Source organism: Phallusia mammillata, chromosome 7 (genome assembly GCF_965637545.1).
Source record: "Phallusia mammillata chromosome 7, kaPhaMamm4.hap1.1, whole genome shotgun sequence".
Taxonomy (NCBI): Eukaryota; Metazoa; Chordata; class Ascidiacea; order Phlebobranchia; family Ascidiidae; genus Phallusia; species Phallusia mammillata.
The window spans coordinates 4,702,752-4,719,639 of NC_137258.1; the positions used below are offsets into that span (position 1 = coordinate 4,702,752).

Genomic DNA, 16,888 nt, shown 5'->3' on the forward strand with positions numbered 1-16,888 from the left:
CAAGCCAAATGTTAAAGCAAATTTGTCTGCACACAATGAAGTTTTTTGTTACATAGTTGAAGAATCACTCTTTGAGTAAATTTATCAATGCAAAAAACACAACATTATCTCAGTTGCACAAACGATCTTTGTTTTAGGTAATCCTAAAATGATACGGAGTCAAGCCTGCAAACAGTTTGTGTCGACAAAACGGCGCTGGTCTGTCTCGCAATGTCTTGTTGTAATTTCTGCAAATTTGTGTAGGCACTGCTCCAGCTAATAATGGTAGTGCTACTAATGTAAGAACTCACAGTAGCCAGGTTTGGGAATCACATTATGTGACTTCACTAATGCGTTCAACCACATGAGTTTTAACTCGACTCGTCAAATTCTTTTCAAAAAATGAATTTTTGAAATAATATTCTGTTGAAACACCTTGCTTTAACGTTATACGATATCGCTACAAACAAACCAAAATATCCACAGTGGGCGCCACTGTGCTTTGCAAAGCCAAGGTGCCGGTGCCACACCGCCTACTCGGCGCCTATGTCGTTTAGCCATAGATATCTGTAAAGAAGTTTTTGATGAGCGATCGATATAAAATCACAGCAAGTTGGTTCGATTAAAGTACTACTCTAACATAGTTTTGTGGACCACGTTCGTTGTATTAAGAATACGCACGAATTGTTCACAGACCAGCGATTGCACAGTCCTGACTTATAAGTTACACCCGCTTGGTCGCCACATGAGCTCAGTGAACAATGTTTTAGCACGTTGCCTGACTTTGCCTTCGAATTTCAATGTTAGTGAAAGTATATGTTTGGTGATGTTACTCCCAGGTGACGGCGTTTATAGTACAGCTCCGAAAGTGTTCAACGAATAGCTGTAATGCTTTCTTGCATTAAAAAACGCATGTTCTGGTTCCACAAACAAGTGTACTATTTCTGTATAAATGCCGTGTTTACTAAACAATCCCTTTACATGGTGGCAAACTTCTGTGCTTGTAAAAATTAGTCTTCGACTGGTCTGACTTTGCGCTTATAAAAATGTATTTACAATACCTTATTTAGTATTAATCAATGCCATGTTTGGATAAATGCTTGAAACTGTGATTGTTTTTTGGCAGAAATATATGTCACAGTTTTTCTTCATTTGAGCCATAAAAATTTCTTTGCGCCGTAAAGTTGCAATACCAGGATATATATGTGCCGAACAATCTGTTGTTCACAGTGTAAACATGCCCTCCGCACGAACTATCCGTTTTATGTGAACTTAACTACTGTGAGCTCGTGAGTAGACCTAAAAGCTATAAATTCCTCCAACGTTTGGCAATAAAAATTGGTTGAAATGCAATGTATTATTATGAAATTCCTAGCTGGCCAAACACAAAGATTACATAGCGCTCTTGGTCCGCCGGGCATTTGAATAAGGATAAGCCGCACGGAGGAACATTTAACCGGGTTAAACCAGCATCGAGCAGGTTGCACAAGCCGCGGCATTACGGCCTAATGTAGTCACGGACGAATAGTTGTGGTGTCGAGTATATATAAGCTTATAGTTTATGTATTGGCGGTCGTGCATTGACAAAAAATGTTTGGCTTCTGCAGCTTGAGTTTAATACGTTATTTCTATCTAGAAAGAAACATAGTTATTATGTCAAAGATACATTCCAGCTGTTTAGGTTTCTTATGCGGACTTACTGTACACTCTGGCGGCATTTAGTAAAATAGCTACGTGTAACTCGATTGGCCGTAGCTAAAAGTTTGTGCGCTCCTGGTTTAGACATAAGCCAACCACCATAACTTTGGTATGTAATGAAAGTGACAGACCGGTTATATTTATTGCAGGCCAGTTTCAACCCAAAGGCCAGTTTCACCATTTTAGTGAAAGTTTTAAATGATAATTTCTTATCAATTTGTACGAATTTCGTGATAGGGTAGTTATGAGTAGCCTTATACGCTGTATATATAATAATATATTATTTGTCGCTGTTTGTATTTAAACAAAACCTTGCAGTAAAAAATGTGTTTTGTACTTTTATCGTAACTCATTTAGTTGTCCAAACTATACGTTTCAACAGAGGGTGAAATTTATTCTGTTAAAAGATTTAACGTCATGTACATTTTCCGCATAATTTTAATGAAGAGGAAGTTACGAATAATCCTCGCGCAACACAAAATTGCCATGCCAGGATTTATGTACTAATCCATAATGTGTTCACAGTGTAAACATGCCCTCCGCACGAACTACCGGGCTTATGGCAACTTAGCTATGATCAGCTCGTATAGATAAACCTTAAGATTTAAATTCCTTAAACCTTAGGCTACGAATTTATTTTGTGAAATTAATACCCAGTCAAACGCAGAGAATGTCTGACGCTTACTTTGCTGGCTAGACAGGTCAGAATTAGGTCACAATGAAGGAGCATTTACGACACAACGTTGGTTAAATAAGCATTAAACAGGGGTGCAGAAGCTGCAGCAATACGGTCTATAGTCGCTGGCAATAGTTTATGAGGTGGCGTGAAAATAATTGATGTACACAAATGTTTAAACTAGAGATGTACCGAATATTCGGTTTGCCGAATTTATTCGGCCGAATCGGCCACTTTTGCAAAGATTCGGTTTCGGCCGAATAATTTGTTGCATTTCGGCCGAAACCGAATCTTTTACGAACACATATTTAAAGCGTTAAACGTTTTTTTTCCTGCTTAGTACCAACGAAAATCGCGTTAATGCATTATCGTTTTTACCTGCACTGCAGACAACTAATCAGTAATTCATTGTCGGGTTGGCAATCATGCTTGAGGCAATGTTAAACCCCACAGAACAAAAATAGGGGCTAAACAAAACCATTCTGCACTAATTGCCTGGTAGATAAACTTGTATTTTCATGTCTAACGCGTAGCGTGCGACTTCGCGTGACGTCATAAATGATTCGGTTGATTCGGCCGAATTTATTCGGCAAAACCACCGAATATTCGGTTTCGGCCGAATCGAAATTTCGCCGATTCGGTACATCACTAGTTTAAACCAAAGTCCAATGTTTACAGGAAGAAGCCATTTTGTGTTTGTACTGCCTTGTAGGAAAAAAATTGAAAACATGGAAATATTTAATAAAGCTGACTTATCAGTCGTTACCCTTGTGACCAGCATTAACGGTAAGTTTGTTGACCTGTTATTTTGTTTTATTCATTAACCATTCACGATGACAAATTACTAAAAATCATATCACAGACTTACGACCAATAAACGCCAGAGTAGCAAGATGTCTAAAACAAAGCTCACACTGTGACAAAAGCGTTGTAAAAATTACAGCAAACCTTATTTTTTACAGTGATTTTGGCCATGCTGGGTTACATGGTCATCTTTGTTGCTCTCGCCAAAAGTTCAAATCTACGTCGTTCATCACCCTGGTTGCTGTCTCTAGGTGTCGCTGACATCCTTTTCACGATACAAATTGCTATGGTGGCGGTAGCTGCCTATATGACGAGATGGCCTTTTGGAATGTTCGGACACATTGTAAGAAGTTTTTTTGTGTGTTGTGTGGCTTTCAAATTCAGTGAATGTATTTTATTTAGGAAGCTTTTTTTAATATACAAATCTAAAATTCTATCTTACTCCCAAACTTCAATTTGTAAAAACAAGTTTCGTTCAAGTTGATGCTAGTTTGGTTTTTTGTTAACTAAATAACTTTGGGTAAATTTTTGCTAATACATTACAAACGAACACGTTTAAAGTACATGTATGCATGAAGGTGCACGCTTTTCTGGCAATCTGCATGGGTTTGAATGCCATTGCAAGCAATGCCGGAGCATTATTGGATCGTCTGGAAGTGGAGAAGAAAATTGTTTTAGGTTGGTTAAGTTTTGCATTTGTTTTCAGAACAGGCCAAAATTTCACCCTGAAAAAAACCCAAACCTCAAGTTTTCTAAGTGTTTTAAACAGTTGCTCAAAATAGACCTTAAGTATTGTTAGCAAGCTTTGTAATAAATATTGCTTGCTGTATCTATACTCGGTATAAAGTGTCGTCAAATAAGTTTGCTTTTATTGGATCAAGCTGTCTAGTATCACTCACACTGTGTCCACTTATTTTATTTCAAAGTATCGTCAAACAAGCTTGCTCTCATCGGATTTGCGTGGACATCAGCTGTACTTATCAGTTTCGTGTATTTTTCGATCATCAAACCTTTTTCTGTTACCGCTGTAACGTTTGGTTGCCTTGTCAATCTCGATGACCCTGCACTGTAAGATCAGGGTCCCTTTTGCTGACAATCCGTATTTTCACAATCTTTTTACCGTCTTCAGGTTGCCTCGACTGATTATTGTGTTCCTGTCCTTTGGTTGGTTTGTTGTACCAGTTTATTACATGACAAGATGCTGCTTCTTAATGGGCGATAGCGGAAAGGTTAGTGAATTAGTTTAAAAAAAACTGCTTTTTAAGATTTTGCATGAAGTGTATTGATTATGAAATCTTTTTTTGATTAGAGTGCAGCTTTGATTCCAGCATCATTTCTCATCGCCTTCACTCCGATCGCGGTATGCAGCCTGATGTCGATCACTGTAGGGTTAGATAGGGTTTACTACAACAACAAATGGATTCACGTAAGCATCAATTCAACATCCTGAAAATCAGGATTTGTCAGCTTATTGTTCGGGATCCGCTTAATGAACAATTAAGAATACATTAGCTCTATATATGTCCTTCCGTGTGTCAAATAAATATATATTTTTTAGTTGGAAATTCCAGATAAAGGGGACCCAAATAATATCGTCAAAGCTGCAGTAGGCTAAAAACAAAGGACAGAAGAGCTATGTTAGGTGTTTATTAACGGCGTTTGAGACAAATCTAGCTAGGTACCGTTTAACACAATCCAGCTATAGCTATAGCTACCATGTTAGGTGTATATAAACAGCGTTTAAGACAATCTAGCTAACACCAGTTATATGACACTATACCTTACAAGGATTTTTTCTTTCTTAATAGCTGATGCCCAAGTTTACATCTGCAATGAACCCCTTCTTACACCTTTTTCTCAACCCACAATTACGAAAAGTCTGCACCGATATGCTGTCGAGACCAAGACATGAAAAAATATTTTAGTTGCAATGCAACATTTAGTGAATTTTATGAAAATTTTAATCTGTAAAGTTCATGAAAGGCCTTGCACTGGGCTATCACCAAAGGATGTCTTTTAAAAGTTCCAAAATCTGTTTAGCTCATGTAGTATAATTGTTCGTTGACATTTTTCCGAATACAGGTTATTCTTCGAACGGAGTTGTTTGTATAGCAGCCCTTTGCACAAGAATTGATGCGCTTATTTCAGGGGCGGGCAACTTCTCCAGTCGGCGGGCCTGATATGGAAAAATAAAGTACTTGGCGGGCCGGATTCCTGAATCGATACATTAATCGCGTATTTATCCACTGATTTAAAACGGATTTTTGACCACCTAAACCAAATACAATCAAGAACATCACAATTACAATACAGTCCAAACAATCTAACTGACATAACACAAAATTATTTACCACAGCAAAGGTGATGCATACACCACAGACTCAGATACTGCTAAAACACTAGGCTACACGTGTGGAAACGAAGGAAACCGTGAAAGCAGACCACACATAAGGTTGGCAGTTATGTCGTAACAATGGACGTAGTATAGTGCAATGGTAACAACGGCGGGAAAGTTATTTGCTATTGGGGAGCGTTACTGTCCGTTACAACTATAATTTGACGTAGTAAGCAAGTAGTGGGGGATTGCGGCAGACTGTGGCCGTGGGCCACATTATCATGTAAGACCGGAAACTGTCTGCGGGCCGCTCAAAATCCCGTCGCGGGCCGGATCCGGCCCGCGGGCCGTATGTTGCCCGCCCCTGGCTTATTTGTATGTATAAAACTGACTCCAGTAAGTCCACTCGAAAGTTTGGGCATTTTTTCAAACGGGGTTTTTGGAGTGTAAAAAGGCTAAAAATCCCTTGCAATGTGTGAAAACAACTACTTAGAAGCACATAAATCACTAAATACATCTGGTGGAAACAAATAATAAGTTACAACCTATAATCTACGAGAGCATCACCCATGTCACCCTGTAACAAGTAATGCGGATTTATTAGTAACCAATTATGGCTGAGGTAATATAATTTTGCCACTGTCGAATTGTTTATTCAGTGTTTTCTTAGCAGCGGGTCGTGCAAAGGTGAATGCCTTTTTGGGATTGTAAACGGCCTTTTTTCCTCTGGCAACGACTTATGTCTAAATGTGTATGTGTTTACTCTAGTCGCGTTGGTCAAGCAAATGTCCTTTTGTTGCAGTTACTGACCATTTGCCTGGACGTTTTGGTTCGTTATGACTCAAGCGTTGGTTGTTGGCAAGCGATGTTTGAAGTTACTGCCGTTTTACTTTGTCCTAAATATTTGTAGAATGCTTTACACGTAATATGGTAGGTTCAAGCTGTATCTCATAGCACCCTTACGAACCCCAGTACTCCGTGTAGTGTCAAATACTCCATATATATACATATACTATTGTACCCTACCCTCGTTCGTGGATCGCTAAGAGAATGCCTTTAACAAGAGGTCTGCAACCTTTATCAATGGAGATCACAACATACTAAAACCTGATTAGACCGCGAACCATACCTGAGTAAACAGCAAGGACACCGAAAAAATATAGGTTATCGAGTCAAGTTATTTGAATTGTGGTTGAAATCCGTTTTCTGGATATGTCCTGCCGTAGGATCGCAACCGACCACACGAGCCTGGCGGCATACGTCCGCTTGCATGAGACGGTGGTTGAACCCGCGGGCTCTGCTGGCCAAATGAAACCCGCCTAAACGGAAACACCAGCTCGGTTCCTTAGAACGTTTCCTGTGATCACATAGGCAGACCTGGGTGTCCCGAGGACAGTTATATACGACGATGAGAATTTTGCCGCCGAGCATTAATTTTCTCCTCTGCTTTTGTAAGATCGATGGCGAAATCTTAGATGTTGTTCGCACTGTCTTCGACCCTAAAAGACGTCACTAAAAAAATTGCCGTACTTTTTAAAAAATATGCAAAGAAATAACTAACAACGTATATTTTTAGATTGGCATTGAAAGCGTAAAAATTGGGTCAAGTTTTATCCACAATTCATCATTTATTATTATATGTGAGATTTGCAAACTGTAATGAAATAATTCAGAAATAGTAAACCATTTCGCAGATTGAAAAAAAAATGTTGCCAAACACTATGATTACTTCATGTTAGCGGTTATAGAAGCAATGGTATGAACAAAGGTATCTTGTATATGGTATGAATCTGTTATTGATCTTATCACATTTATTAAAGTTTCACAGATCAATAACAGCTTCATATCATAGATAAGTTACCTATGTTCATACCATTGCTTCTATGACCGCATTTATTCGTGAACATACTGATTTTGCAAAAAAAAAAAAAATTCGCGGAATAGGGGATCTCCGTGGGTATTCCCAGATTTTCGCAGCGCGAGCTTTTGAATAGTGCAGTTAATTATTGGTGTAACAACAGCAAAAAAAACTAGTTGCTACTTGCTAGTATGAACTTGTGATAAAAAACAACATGAATTACTGTTATTTACAACATCATAACAATACTTTTAAGTAGTTAAAAAGGGACAGAATTCGGGTTGAAAAAACAACATTTGTTTGTGGAAACAATTTAATTAGGTGTGCCCATAAATTGTATTGTTATATTAGGCATTTAATTTGAAATTTGCGCGAATATATGTCTCTTTAATCTTTGCTAAGCATTTGTATTCAAGGATTTATTGATAAAAGTTTCATTGAAAAACCGTTTACTCAACTTGTCAAACCTTTACAGCGTAGCTGAAAAGTTGTGGAAATAAACAAATTGCTGTATTTTTTTTCCAAGAATGCAAATTTTGATCAGATAAAACTGCATACATGAACCACAACTGTTAAGATTGAGGGTACCCAAGTGGTTTACAAAACTGATCAAATTCTTGTCTCGTTAAATATGCTAAGAAATTTGGTTACATAATTTATAGGTGATCTGCTACACTGATCTGTCCTCCAGCTTGGTTGCACTGTGATCCTTTCTACAACTTTGAAGGAATTAAAATAATACATATTGCTTTGGAATAATTGCAAATACTTCAAGTTGTGTCATACTGATTTTCTCAATCGTTGTGCATATGTCTAGGACAGGGGTGCACAACCTGCAGCTGCATGGCCACATGTGACCCACGGAGTTAAATTGATGTAGCCATGAACATGTGTATCAGAATACTTGTGCAGGCAGCTGTGTGTTGATTAACCCTCTATTGCTACACATTTAGCTTTGAAAAACTGGTTGAAATGGATTGTGGGATTAAAACATATTATACTGAGCAGTGAGCCAGTATCCATGTGCGCCAGACTTATTGTATGTCTACTATGTGCAAACTAGTAAATAAATCAGCAAACAAACAATGTAACAATACTGAAAGAGACGACATAGAGAGCTACGAGTGATTGTCAAATCGCTTGTTGAAATTAATTGAAAATATAAAATTTTATCTAGACTTTTGGGCACCAACAGATACAAAAAGATAAATCCTACATATTTGATACATAAACAAAAAACATGGGTAAACTTGTGGCTGTTGGTAAAATATGGACTTGTGATGTGACCATCATGGCAAAAAAGTTGTGCACTCCTGCTCTATGGCTACACAATTGCCTGTTAAGTGGAAAAAGAGTTTAAAGTAAAAATGCTAATGTTACTGTAAATAGACATTTTGAAGAAACAAGATTTCAAGAATTAAACAAGAATTAGTGCTTTAAGTTCTGTGTACTACACTTACATTATACCAAGTTAATATTGTTGGCGTGCTACAATTGCATTTATACTTAATTATTTAATTAACTTTAAAAATTGTTTTTTACTTAGTCAAATTTCAGTATAAATCATTAATGTAAATATTATCCTCACCCATGTATGTCTGGTTTGTACATGTTCAGTTTATCAAGGACTTGTTGTTGGTTCATCCTGGTTGATGTAAAAAAAAATAGATACTGGTAAGTTGTTTTCATTTTTTTTACCAGGGTATTATACAGCTAACTGTGGCCTTACAAAATGTTCAGAGAGACATGCAACAATTGCTTTTTTGGCTGTTTTTAAGCTGGCCTTAACCAATGTAAAATGTGACATTAAAGTGCAACAAATTGGTTCTGACTGCTGACCCTTTTTGTGTGTTTTAGATGATTTCAGTTCTTATTCATGTAATGAATTAAATTTCGGTTTATTTTATTTTTTTACACGCAGAGCAAACCGTGTCTGGTGCACAAGTGCATATATTAAACTTATTTGGTTTGATATAAGTTTATGGGAAACATTTCACACCTGTACTAAGTTGAGCATGCGATGTTAAATAAGCAAAAAACAAAAAAAAATTAGGCAGTAGCTAAACCCTAAATTTTAGGTGGAATTGACCTGATTTTGGTAACTTAAAATAATAAAATGACGGAAATTTTTCTCTTTTTTGAAAATAATAGCAGTACCAAAATAGGTTCTGTGCTAAGTGCCAAAAGTCAATATTGTTACACTGTGTGAATATTACAGCACAAAAGCTTCTTTGGTATTTGCATCGGCTCATCTGGAATGACATACATTTTCATCTAAATCTAAACTTAAATATAATGCAAATATGACATCTGCATATTCTTTTGTTGGCTTGAATTTACTTTGAAAAAGTCATTTTTTATTCATACAATTAAAACTAAATAGACAACAAAACAATGAATTTGCAAAAAATAACAAACATAAAATAATAAGTGCAGTAATGAACGTAAAAAAGTAAAAAAAGTGAACAAATCACATTAAGGCTGAAATACTTCATTCAAAAATCTTAAAAAAAACAAAAACATGAAACATTGAATCAGCAAAGCTTCTATTTGAAAATATTTCTTGGTTTGCAGCTGTTGATAAACACCAAGTTGCAAAAGTTCTAAGGTGGAAAAGCATTTACCAATTTGACTTGAAAATACCATATGACATGTTAACAAGTGCTGTTTGAATTGGCTATGTCACAGCATAGTTGTTATTCATTTGGTAGTGATAAAATATGGATGGAGTGCAATCACAACAAAAAGTTGGTTTGATTTTTAAATGATTTTCACACTGCACATGGGCAGAAACGATTTCAACAAACATTCCCATGTTACAACAATTTTCACAAACAAAGTGGCAAAATTTAATACCGTATTTCGCTGCGGAAAGACCCTCTTTGTAGCGATGTAGTGCAATGAAATTTTCAACAAGGTTTATAATTGCAAGTATACATGCGATACCATTTTGCACCTTGTCTGTATTTATCAAAGTAGAAAAGGCTGTTTTTGAAATAGCCATGGCTTCATCTGTAGGAATTTGTTTTACTTCAACCTCATTTAACTTATGCTGACTGTGTTTGCTGCCCATCAGAAGTTCTCCATTAAATTGGTGTTCAGGAATTCCTAAGAATAAACTCTTGCCCTGGATACTGGCATCATAGAACCAAGATAGTTCAAATACATTTAACAGATTTTGCAATAAATCAAGCTTTTCTTTCAGTGAAGTTGATTTATGGTTATGAACATATTGAGTGATCAATTCAAAAGCTTCAATTGACCTTCCTAAATTTGTCAGACACTGGGCTTTGTTCATAACATAATAGATACTTGTGTCTATAAAAAAGTCACTTCTAATCTCTGCACACCTCCATGACTTATCAAGATAATAAATAGCTTCTTCGTATCGATGTAGACTACACAAGCTAGCGCCCATTGAACTGTATGCAAAATTGATTATGATATCTGATTCCTCATCCACATGTATGGCTTGTCTTGTCTTTATGAGATCTTGACAAACAATTATTGCTTCTTCATCTTGACCCAGGCGACGCAGACATACTGGATAGCCCATCATTATTTGAAGATAACTGTCATGATTTTCATTTTGTGCATCATCTTTTAATTCATCAAATGCAAATTTCATGTATTTTAAAGATTTTTTGTTGCGTCCCATTTTTTTGAAGCAATCACCCATTCCCATTTTAATTTGATGCTGAGGAATTTTATTTGAAAGTTTAGTAAACTGGTAATAGTTTAGCTTTCTGAAGTAATTCAGAGCTCTTTTGAACTTTTTTAATTCAATCCAGCAAAGAGCACATTGCCTCATTAGATAACATTTTATGTCAATAAAACCAAGCTGATCAAGTGTTGGTAGACAAAATTTTATTACTTTGATACACTCTGTGTATTTTTCAAGACCATGCAAACTTTTTGTGTAAGCAATCAAAAGTTGGAATTGATCCTGTGAATTTTTAAATTCCAGATTGTGTTTGAGTTCATGCACTAGCCTTTCAGCAAAACCATATAATTTTAACTTTGTTGCCAGCCACACTTCTTGTATTGGTGATGGTGAAATAAGTGTTTGTTTTAACTTTTTACAATTGTGAAAACAATTTAGAACATACTCTTGCAAAACCATTGCCGTACTTAAACCATGAATAAATGCCCTGGTGCCTATCCATGAAGAAATATCTTCTAAGCATGATGGCTTTCCATTAAAATTACTTTGATGGAGAATATCATTTTGGCTTGATGCGTTGCTGTACAATCTTAGCCGTGTTTCACAAGCAACTGCTAATGCAAACTGAAGTTCATCGAAAAGTGTCTTGCTTATAACGTTACGTGTATTCAGGTCACCAAGAATGTCGAAGCAGTTTATTACCTTACTATGGTACAAGCACCCAAAAGCCTCGACAAACAAACAACAACTTCTGTAAACAAATCGCTTGATGTCTATGGTAAACATGTTGTATGATGATTTATTGATTGAGTAGAGGTTGTAGTCACATTGAACTTGCTGCTGTTTATGTGGATTAAAAATCAGCGATTTTACAGCTTTTCGTTTGGCTTTAGTTCTAAACTGTTCGAAGACATTTAAGTCTCCAAAAACATAACTTGATCTGCTCAACATATCAGCCAAATGATATCCGTTTTTTAAATCCTCTCCTGTTTTCAAGTACATTAGCATCTCACTAACTGGTTTGATCAGTTCAGTTGTCCACGGCCTGTTTTCTGTTTTTGTTTGTCTTCCCAATGGATTTTTACTAGCTTGTGGAGCGAATCCATCAGGACAAATTCCACATGGAGTGTATACATCATAAAACCAATCTTCTTTTTTGTTTAAAGGGTTGTTAAGACATGGAATAGCTAAGAATCGAAGTAAAGTTTCCCCCAAACGAACAAGAATCATTTGAAAAACTGTTGCAAACCATTGAAAGTACTCCAAAATGTTTTGGTAGTCTGGAGTTTTTTGTATTTTATCCTCCAACACAATTATGCTCTCAAAATCAGAATATGGGGTAACTTCTTTTTTGGCCAATGAACCCATGCATACTAAAGCAAACTTGCAAGGTTCTTTTCCTAGCATGGAAAGTGTATGATTTGCTATAATTTGCATAATGCTTGTGTATGTTTCTGTGACATTATCCTGTATTTCTTTTATATCTGCAACTCTGAGTTGTTTTGCCCTTTTTCTTTCATCTCCTGTCATGTCATCACTGATTGGTTTTATGTCTTTTAGTTTGGTGTTGGTTGTTTCCCGAAGTAATTTTATTTCTTGCTTTGCTTCAGCTACTGCATTGTCAAGCAACATGGTATCTAAGTTTGAAGCTTTGGCCAAATCTAAAATATGCATGCATACTTCGTCAAGGTCTTGCTTAATTTCTTGAACATTCTCAGGCTTTCGTAACACAGCTGATGTCATCAAAGCAACACTTTGAATAAGACTGATCTTATCTGGACTTTTCTCTTTGTACACAAGTCCCAACTGATGCAAGTTTTTGCTGATTCTTTTGGATCTTTTTCAACTCCATTGTCATAACATTGTTTCTTTAATTTATTTGCCAAATCTTTTTCTCTTGACATGATTTAGCTTGTACAACCTTATGCCAATCGCTGCTGCTTGTAGTGCCTAAGGTTTGGTTTTACAAAATGGTCCTCAGCACATTTATCCTTTCTTAATAAACGGAAAACGGAAACAAAAGCCTTACATAATAGAGTTTTTTTTACCTTTTGTCGAAACCTTTGTGGTCAACTGGCTGATAAATCATTTTGACGGGTTTGTTTTTTTGTCACAACAACATGGCATTGGCGTAGGCATTACATACAATAGGTTTTGTGTCAACACCACATTGCACTCTGAAAAGGTTTTGTTGAAAACGGTTTGTATCGTTTTTGTTGTTGGAAACGTCACGCAGTGATATTTCATCATTCGTGTCAAAGGTTTCCGATTTGAATTGCCTTCATTAAGCCCGATTAAATTGCCTTTTTTTCATTTAGCCTAATTAAGTTATGCTTGCACATACGACAACTATTTACATTTATTAAGGAGAAGGCCTGCTTTCTATGTTTCGTACGATCAAGAGGAGGAAAATAAAATGCAGGACGATGTAATGAAAGAAAACGGGACACAGGTAACCTCACTTAAAATAATCGCTGGTTAGTGCTGCATTATGATTTGTTGCGTTGTAGTTTCATACCTTTGCCACGGCCTTGTTTTCTCGTGCAACGCAGTGTTTTTGCGTGCGTTGGCAACTGTGCCTTAGTAAAATGCCGCAGGAATGTTTTGCTGAATCGTCTGTCGCGGCCATTTTATTAAACTAAGGAAGCATAGGGTATTGTTTGACTGTTTTTTTTTTAAAATCACTGTTTTTTATGTGACAAAGAATTAATTTGGAAAACCTAGAACCGGAGGTGGGGAACCTTGGTCGCCAAACGGTTTATCGACCCTCGTTTGGGCCACACATACTGTTCCCAGGCCAAGGACAGTGGCGTTCAAACTTTTTGACTTACGGAATGGTCGTTTTGCTATTCCCTCGTAGAGTTGTAGGACTTACGGTCTAAGCTAAATAAAATTCCTTACTACATTTCTACCTTCACTGCCACATTCAAGATTTTTTTAACCCAGAAACTTGCTTGTTACATCGCAGACGAGTTTAAGACAATCGGTTATGCGCAAACAATTGTTTTTTTGCAACACAAGTAATATTGTAGAACCTTGGGCTCTTTGCAGTCCTACGAAAATCGCTTTGTTTACCAGTATGCAACCATTTAGCTCTAGTTTGAAAACCGCTGCTCTAGAACCAATCAAATAGTATATGACATAAAGGTATTTTTTTATATATTTTTGTCTATTTTTCAGTGCCTGGTGCAGTCTGAATTATCAACATCCTAAAATGTATTTTGACAGCCGGTTCCCAACCCTGACCTAGGCTCTAGATCAGTGGCCCCAAAACAAGGGGTTTTCGGGGCAAACATTTTAGTGTCGTTAACTAACAATAAAATACTTTTGAGTTTTCAATTCGTTTTTACAATCCTGCATATGAGTGCAACATTATAACACACTTGGTCAATTTTCTGTTTAGGGCAAGCTTTGTGTCAAATTATATAATTATAAAAAGGAACTGCTAAAGTACAGAAAATTTCATTAGGATTAATAGACTGAGAGGGTGGATTAAAATGTTGCCACAAAAGCGAAACTATATGACGTAAAACACAGGAAACAGTAAATAACGTTGGGTCCGCAGACTTATAAAATTTATCAAAGTGGTACGTGATTACAAAAAGATTGGGAGCCACTGCTCTAGAGGGAGTAACCATGATTAGCACGTCTGTAACGAAAAGAACTCGTACGCATAGGGTTTATGTTATGTGTTTTTGTTTCATAGATGAGACGTGATAGCACACAAACGCAACCCAAGTGTACAATAAAGTGTCTGTTTGCCTGGTATTTTTTCTTTGTCGAGCATCTCACGCTAAACAATGAGTTTGCCTAATAAAAGTATGGTCCACACCTAATGAAACCTTTGTATATCGCTTGATTTTTTACAGCATGACTAAATCGCTCAACAATCGTCTAGTTCAGGAGTAACCAAACTACGGCCCTCGGCATTATTTCACCTGGCCTGCGAAGGCTTTTTTGAACAAAACGTATGGAACCTTGGTAACGTAATATCTTAAATGCCTTCCAGTAATAATTTAACCTAGCCCAACAGGATTACAACCCCTAGATATGACCCCTAGGCAGTTTGTTACTTCACAGACAAGATGAACAAATAGTAATTGTGCTCGATCAATTACCTTCTTTTGTTACTTGTGATAAAATAAATGGCATTAGTTGGTAGGGGAGACACTTAACATTCTTCATAATTTTCCAATTTAACAGCGTCACCATCTGAAAAAAATAAGATTGTGGGAAAACAGGCCCTTAGCCCTACAATCAAAACTTCCTCGTGAGTTACAGTTCGGGAAAGACTTCTTGTAAGCCATGCGGCCCTCGCGCGTGTTATCTCCTGGCCTATTATGAAAAAGTTTGGTGACCCCTGGTCTAGTTTATGCGGTGCACAACCTGCGGCTTCGGTTGTGGCTCTAAGTCCAAGGGAAACTTTTATTGCACTGTAGTGCTAGCAAGTTCAAATCAATGCCTGCTATGATATGTGATGTGCGGCTAAAATCACTTGGTAGTTGTTAACAGGGAATTTTATGGGTACTTGTAAACTCAACATAATAAGCATCCCTGTGTTAGTTTGTTTTACCTCGCCACTGGCAAAGTGACTTATCTAAGTTGCACCATCTATTAGTAGGACATTACAATAACCCTATTTTCAAATTGATAATGTTTTTTTTTCAATACGACGATTCGCTCGGAAGGGTAAATTTAGCGATTCTAAAAAAATACGTTTTTAGACAATGTTTAAGGCCTATTTTCGTTTCGAAAATTGTCTGTAGGGAAAAATGTGAAACAACTAAAGGATCATGCTTTTTGAGAAACACACTGCTGAAGCAGTACTGTAAATGTTGTAAATGAGTCAATTTGGTAAATGCTGGACATTTATGAACACTAAAATGAAATACGTGCCACAATTGGATGATGTGGCAAAAGAGTTATTATTATCCAGTTAAGCCGATGGCTAAATTCAAATTATCCGTATACTTCCGTTATTCAGATAGTGGAAATTATTGATATCCAAATTAACCCTAATTGTGGAGTATTATAATGTTATGTGAAAAATGCCATTGATTGTCGATCGTTTAATAGTTTATTACTTATAAACTTAATTTGCATGTATTACAATTAAATTCCTTTTTAAACCTCTTTTGCAACAAAGTCATTGTCCACACAAACTAGACTAGAGACGTTAAATAATTTTTTTCAAAATCTTTGACTTCTTTGGCAGAAAAAAAACACAGCTTTCCAGCAAACAGTTTGTTTTGGTTGTTGTTTTCAAGGGGGATTTCCCTGTACCGAGACTTTATTGAACGACGAGGAATTGTTCAACGCTTATTCAAGTGTGGATTATTAGTTTGAATTATACGGAATTATGTGAGATGAATTGGGAAATGATTGGTCGCTTTTTCGACCCAGAACTAATGTTTTTGGATCCACTACCTCATTGAGAAGTTCGTCAACCAGGTGTGTTGCATTTTATGGAACTTGTTAGTTGCATAAAAAAACCTAAACTCCATCTTAAATCACTGACTCCGCAGCCCCGTTACTATTGTATGAAGCATCTCTTTTTACATCTAAGTGTTGAGCCAAAAATTAATAAACATTTTACATAAAGTTTTATGACAAGCAAGGTGAGTTACAAATTCAAGTTTACCACAGTTCTTTCTAAACCTAATCTTACTTTGCAAACATCTCTTATACACAGATGTAAACGGAAATAGATCATGTTTCAAAAATTGACAGTGAGGTGGCTACAATTTTGTGTCCAGAGAAAAACCAAAAACACATAATGTTGGTTGTTGTCTTAAACTACAAGCCCACTTAGTTCATAATTATTCTTTGCTACAAAGTGCATCTAAAATGCCATGTACATTATAAAGTCTGGCC

General features: G+C 36.5%; 1 protein-coding gene and 1 long non-coding RNA gene across 3 annotated transcripts; both read left to right on the forward strand.

Moving 5' to 3' along the window:
- The first annotated feature begins 2,009 nt into the window (after nt 1-2,009).
- LOC145238339 (rhodopsin, G0-coupled-like) lies at nt 2,010-5,214 on the forward strand. The gene is made up of 7 exons (XM_080101472.1): nt 2,010-3,139; nt 3,316-3,500; nt 3,736-3,835; nt 4,084-4,225; nt 4,287-4,386; nt 4,467-4,583; nt 4,966-5,214. Exons 1-7 carry the CDS (start codon nt 3,022-3,024, stop codon nt 5,080-5,082), a joined length of 879 nt encoding a protein of 292 aa, XP_079957598.1. The 5' UTR covers nt 2,010-3,021; the 3' UTR covers nt 5,083-5,214.
- A 3,687-nt stretch (nt 5,215-8,901) lies between these two features.
- On the forward strand, nt 8,902-16,626 carry LOC145239417 (uncharacterized). Of its 2 annotated transcripts, none has more exons than XR_013862306.1 (3): nt 8,902-9,024; nt 13,382-13,466; nt 16,282-16,626. It is a non-coding gene; the product is annotated as an uncharacterized LOC145239417 (long non-coding RNA). The 2 variants fall into 2 exon arrangements; XR_013862305.1 differs by lacking the exon at nt 16,282-16,626 and adding an exon at nt 14,195-14,295.
- Nucleotides 16,627-16,888: the final 262 nt, after the last annotated feature.

What these genes read in the sequence shown, in the direction of transcription:
- LOC145238339 (XM_080101472.1), top strand. Translation starts at nt 3,022, where the DNA reads ATGTTTACAGGAAGAAGCCATTTTGTGTTTGTACTGCCTTGTAGGAAA. An exon ending in TTGGAATGTTCGGACACATT is followed by an intron (nt 3,501 to 3,735) that starts GTAAGAAGTTTT and finishes GTATGCATGAAG; the next exon opens with GTGCACGCTTTTCTGGCAAT. An exon ending in GGAGAAGAAAATTGTTTTAG is followed by an intron (nt 3,836 to 4,083) that starts GTTGGTTAAGTT and finishes TTTATTTCAAAG; the next exon opens with TATCGTCAAACAAGCTTGCT.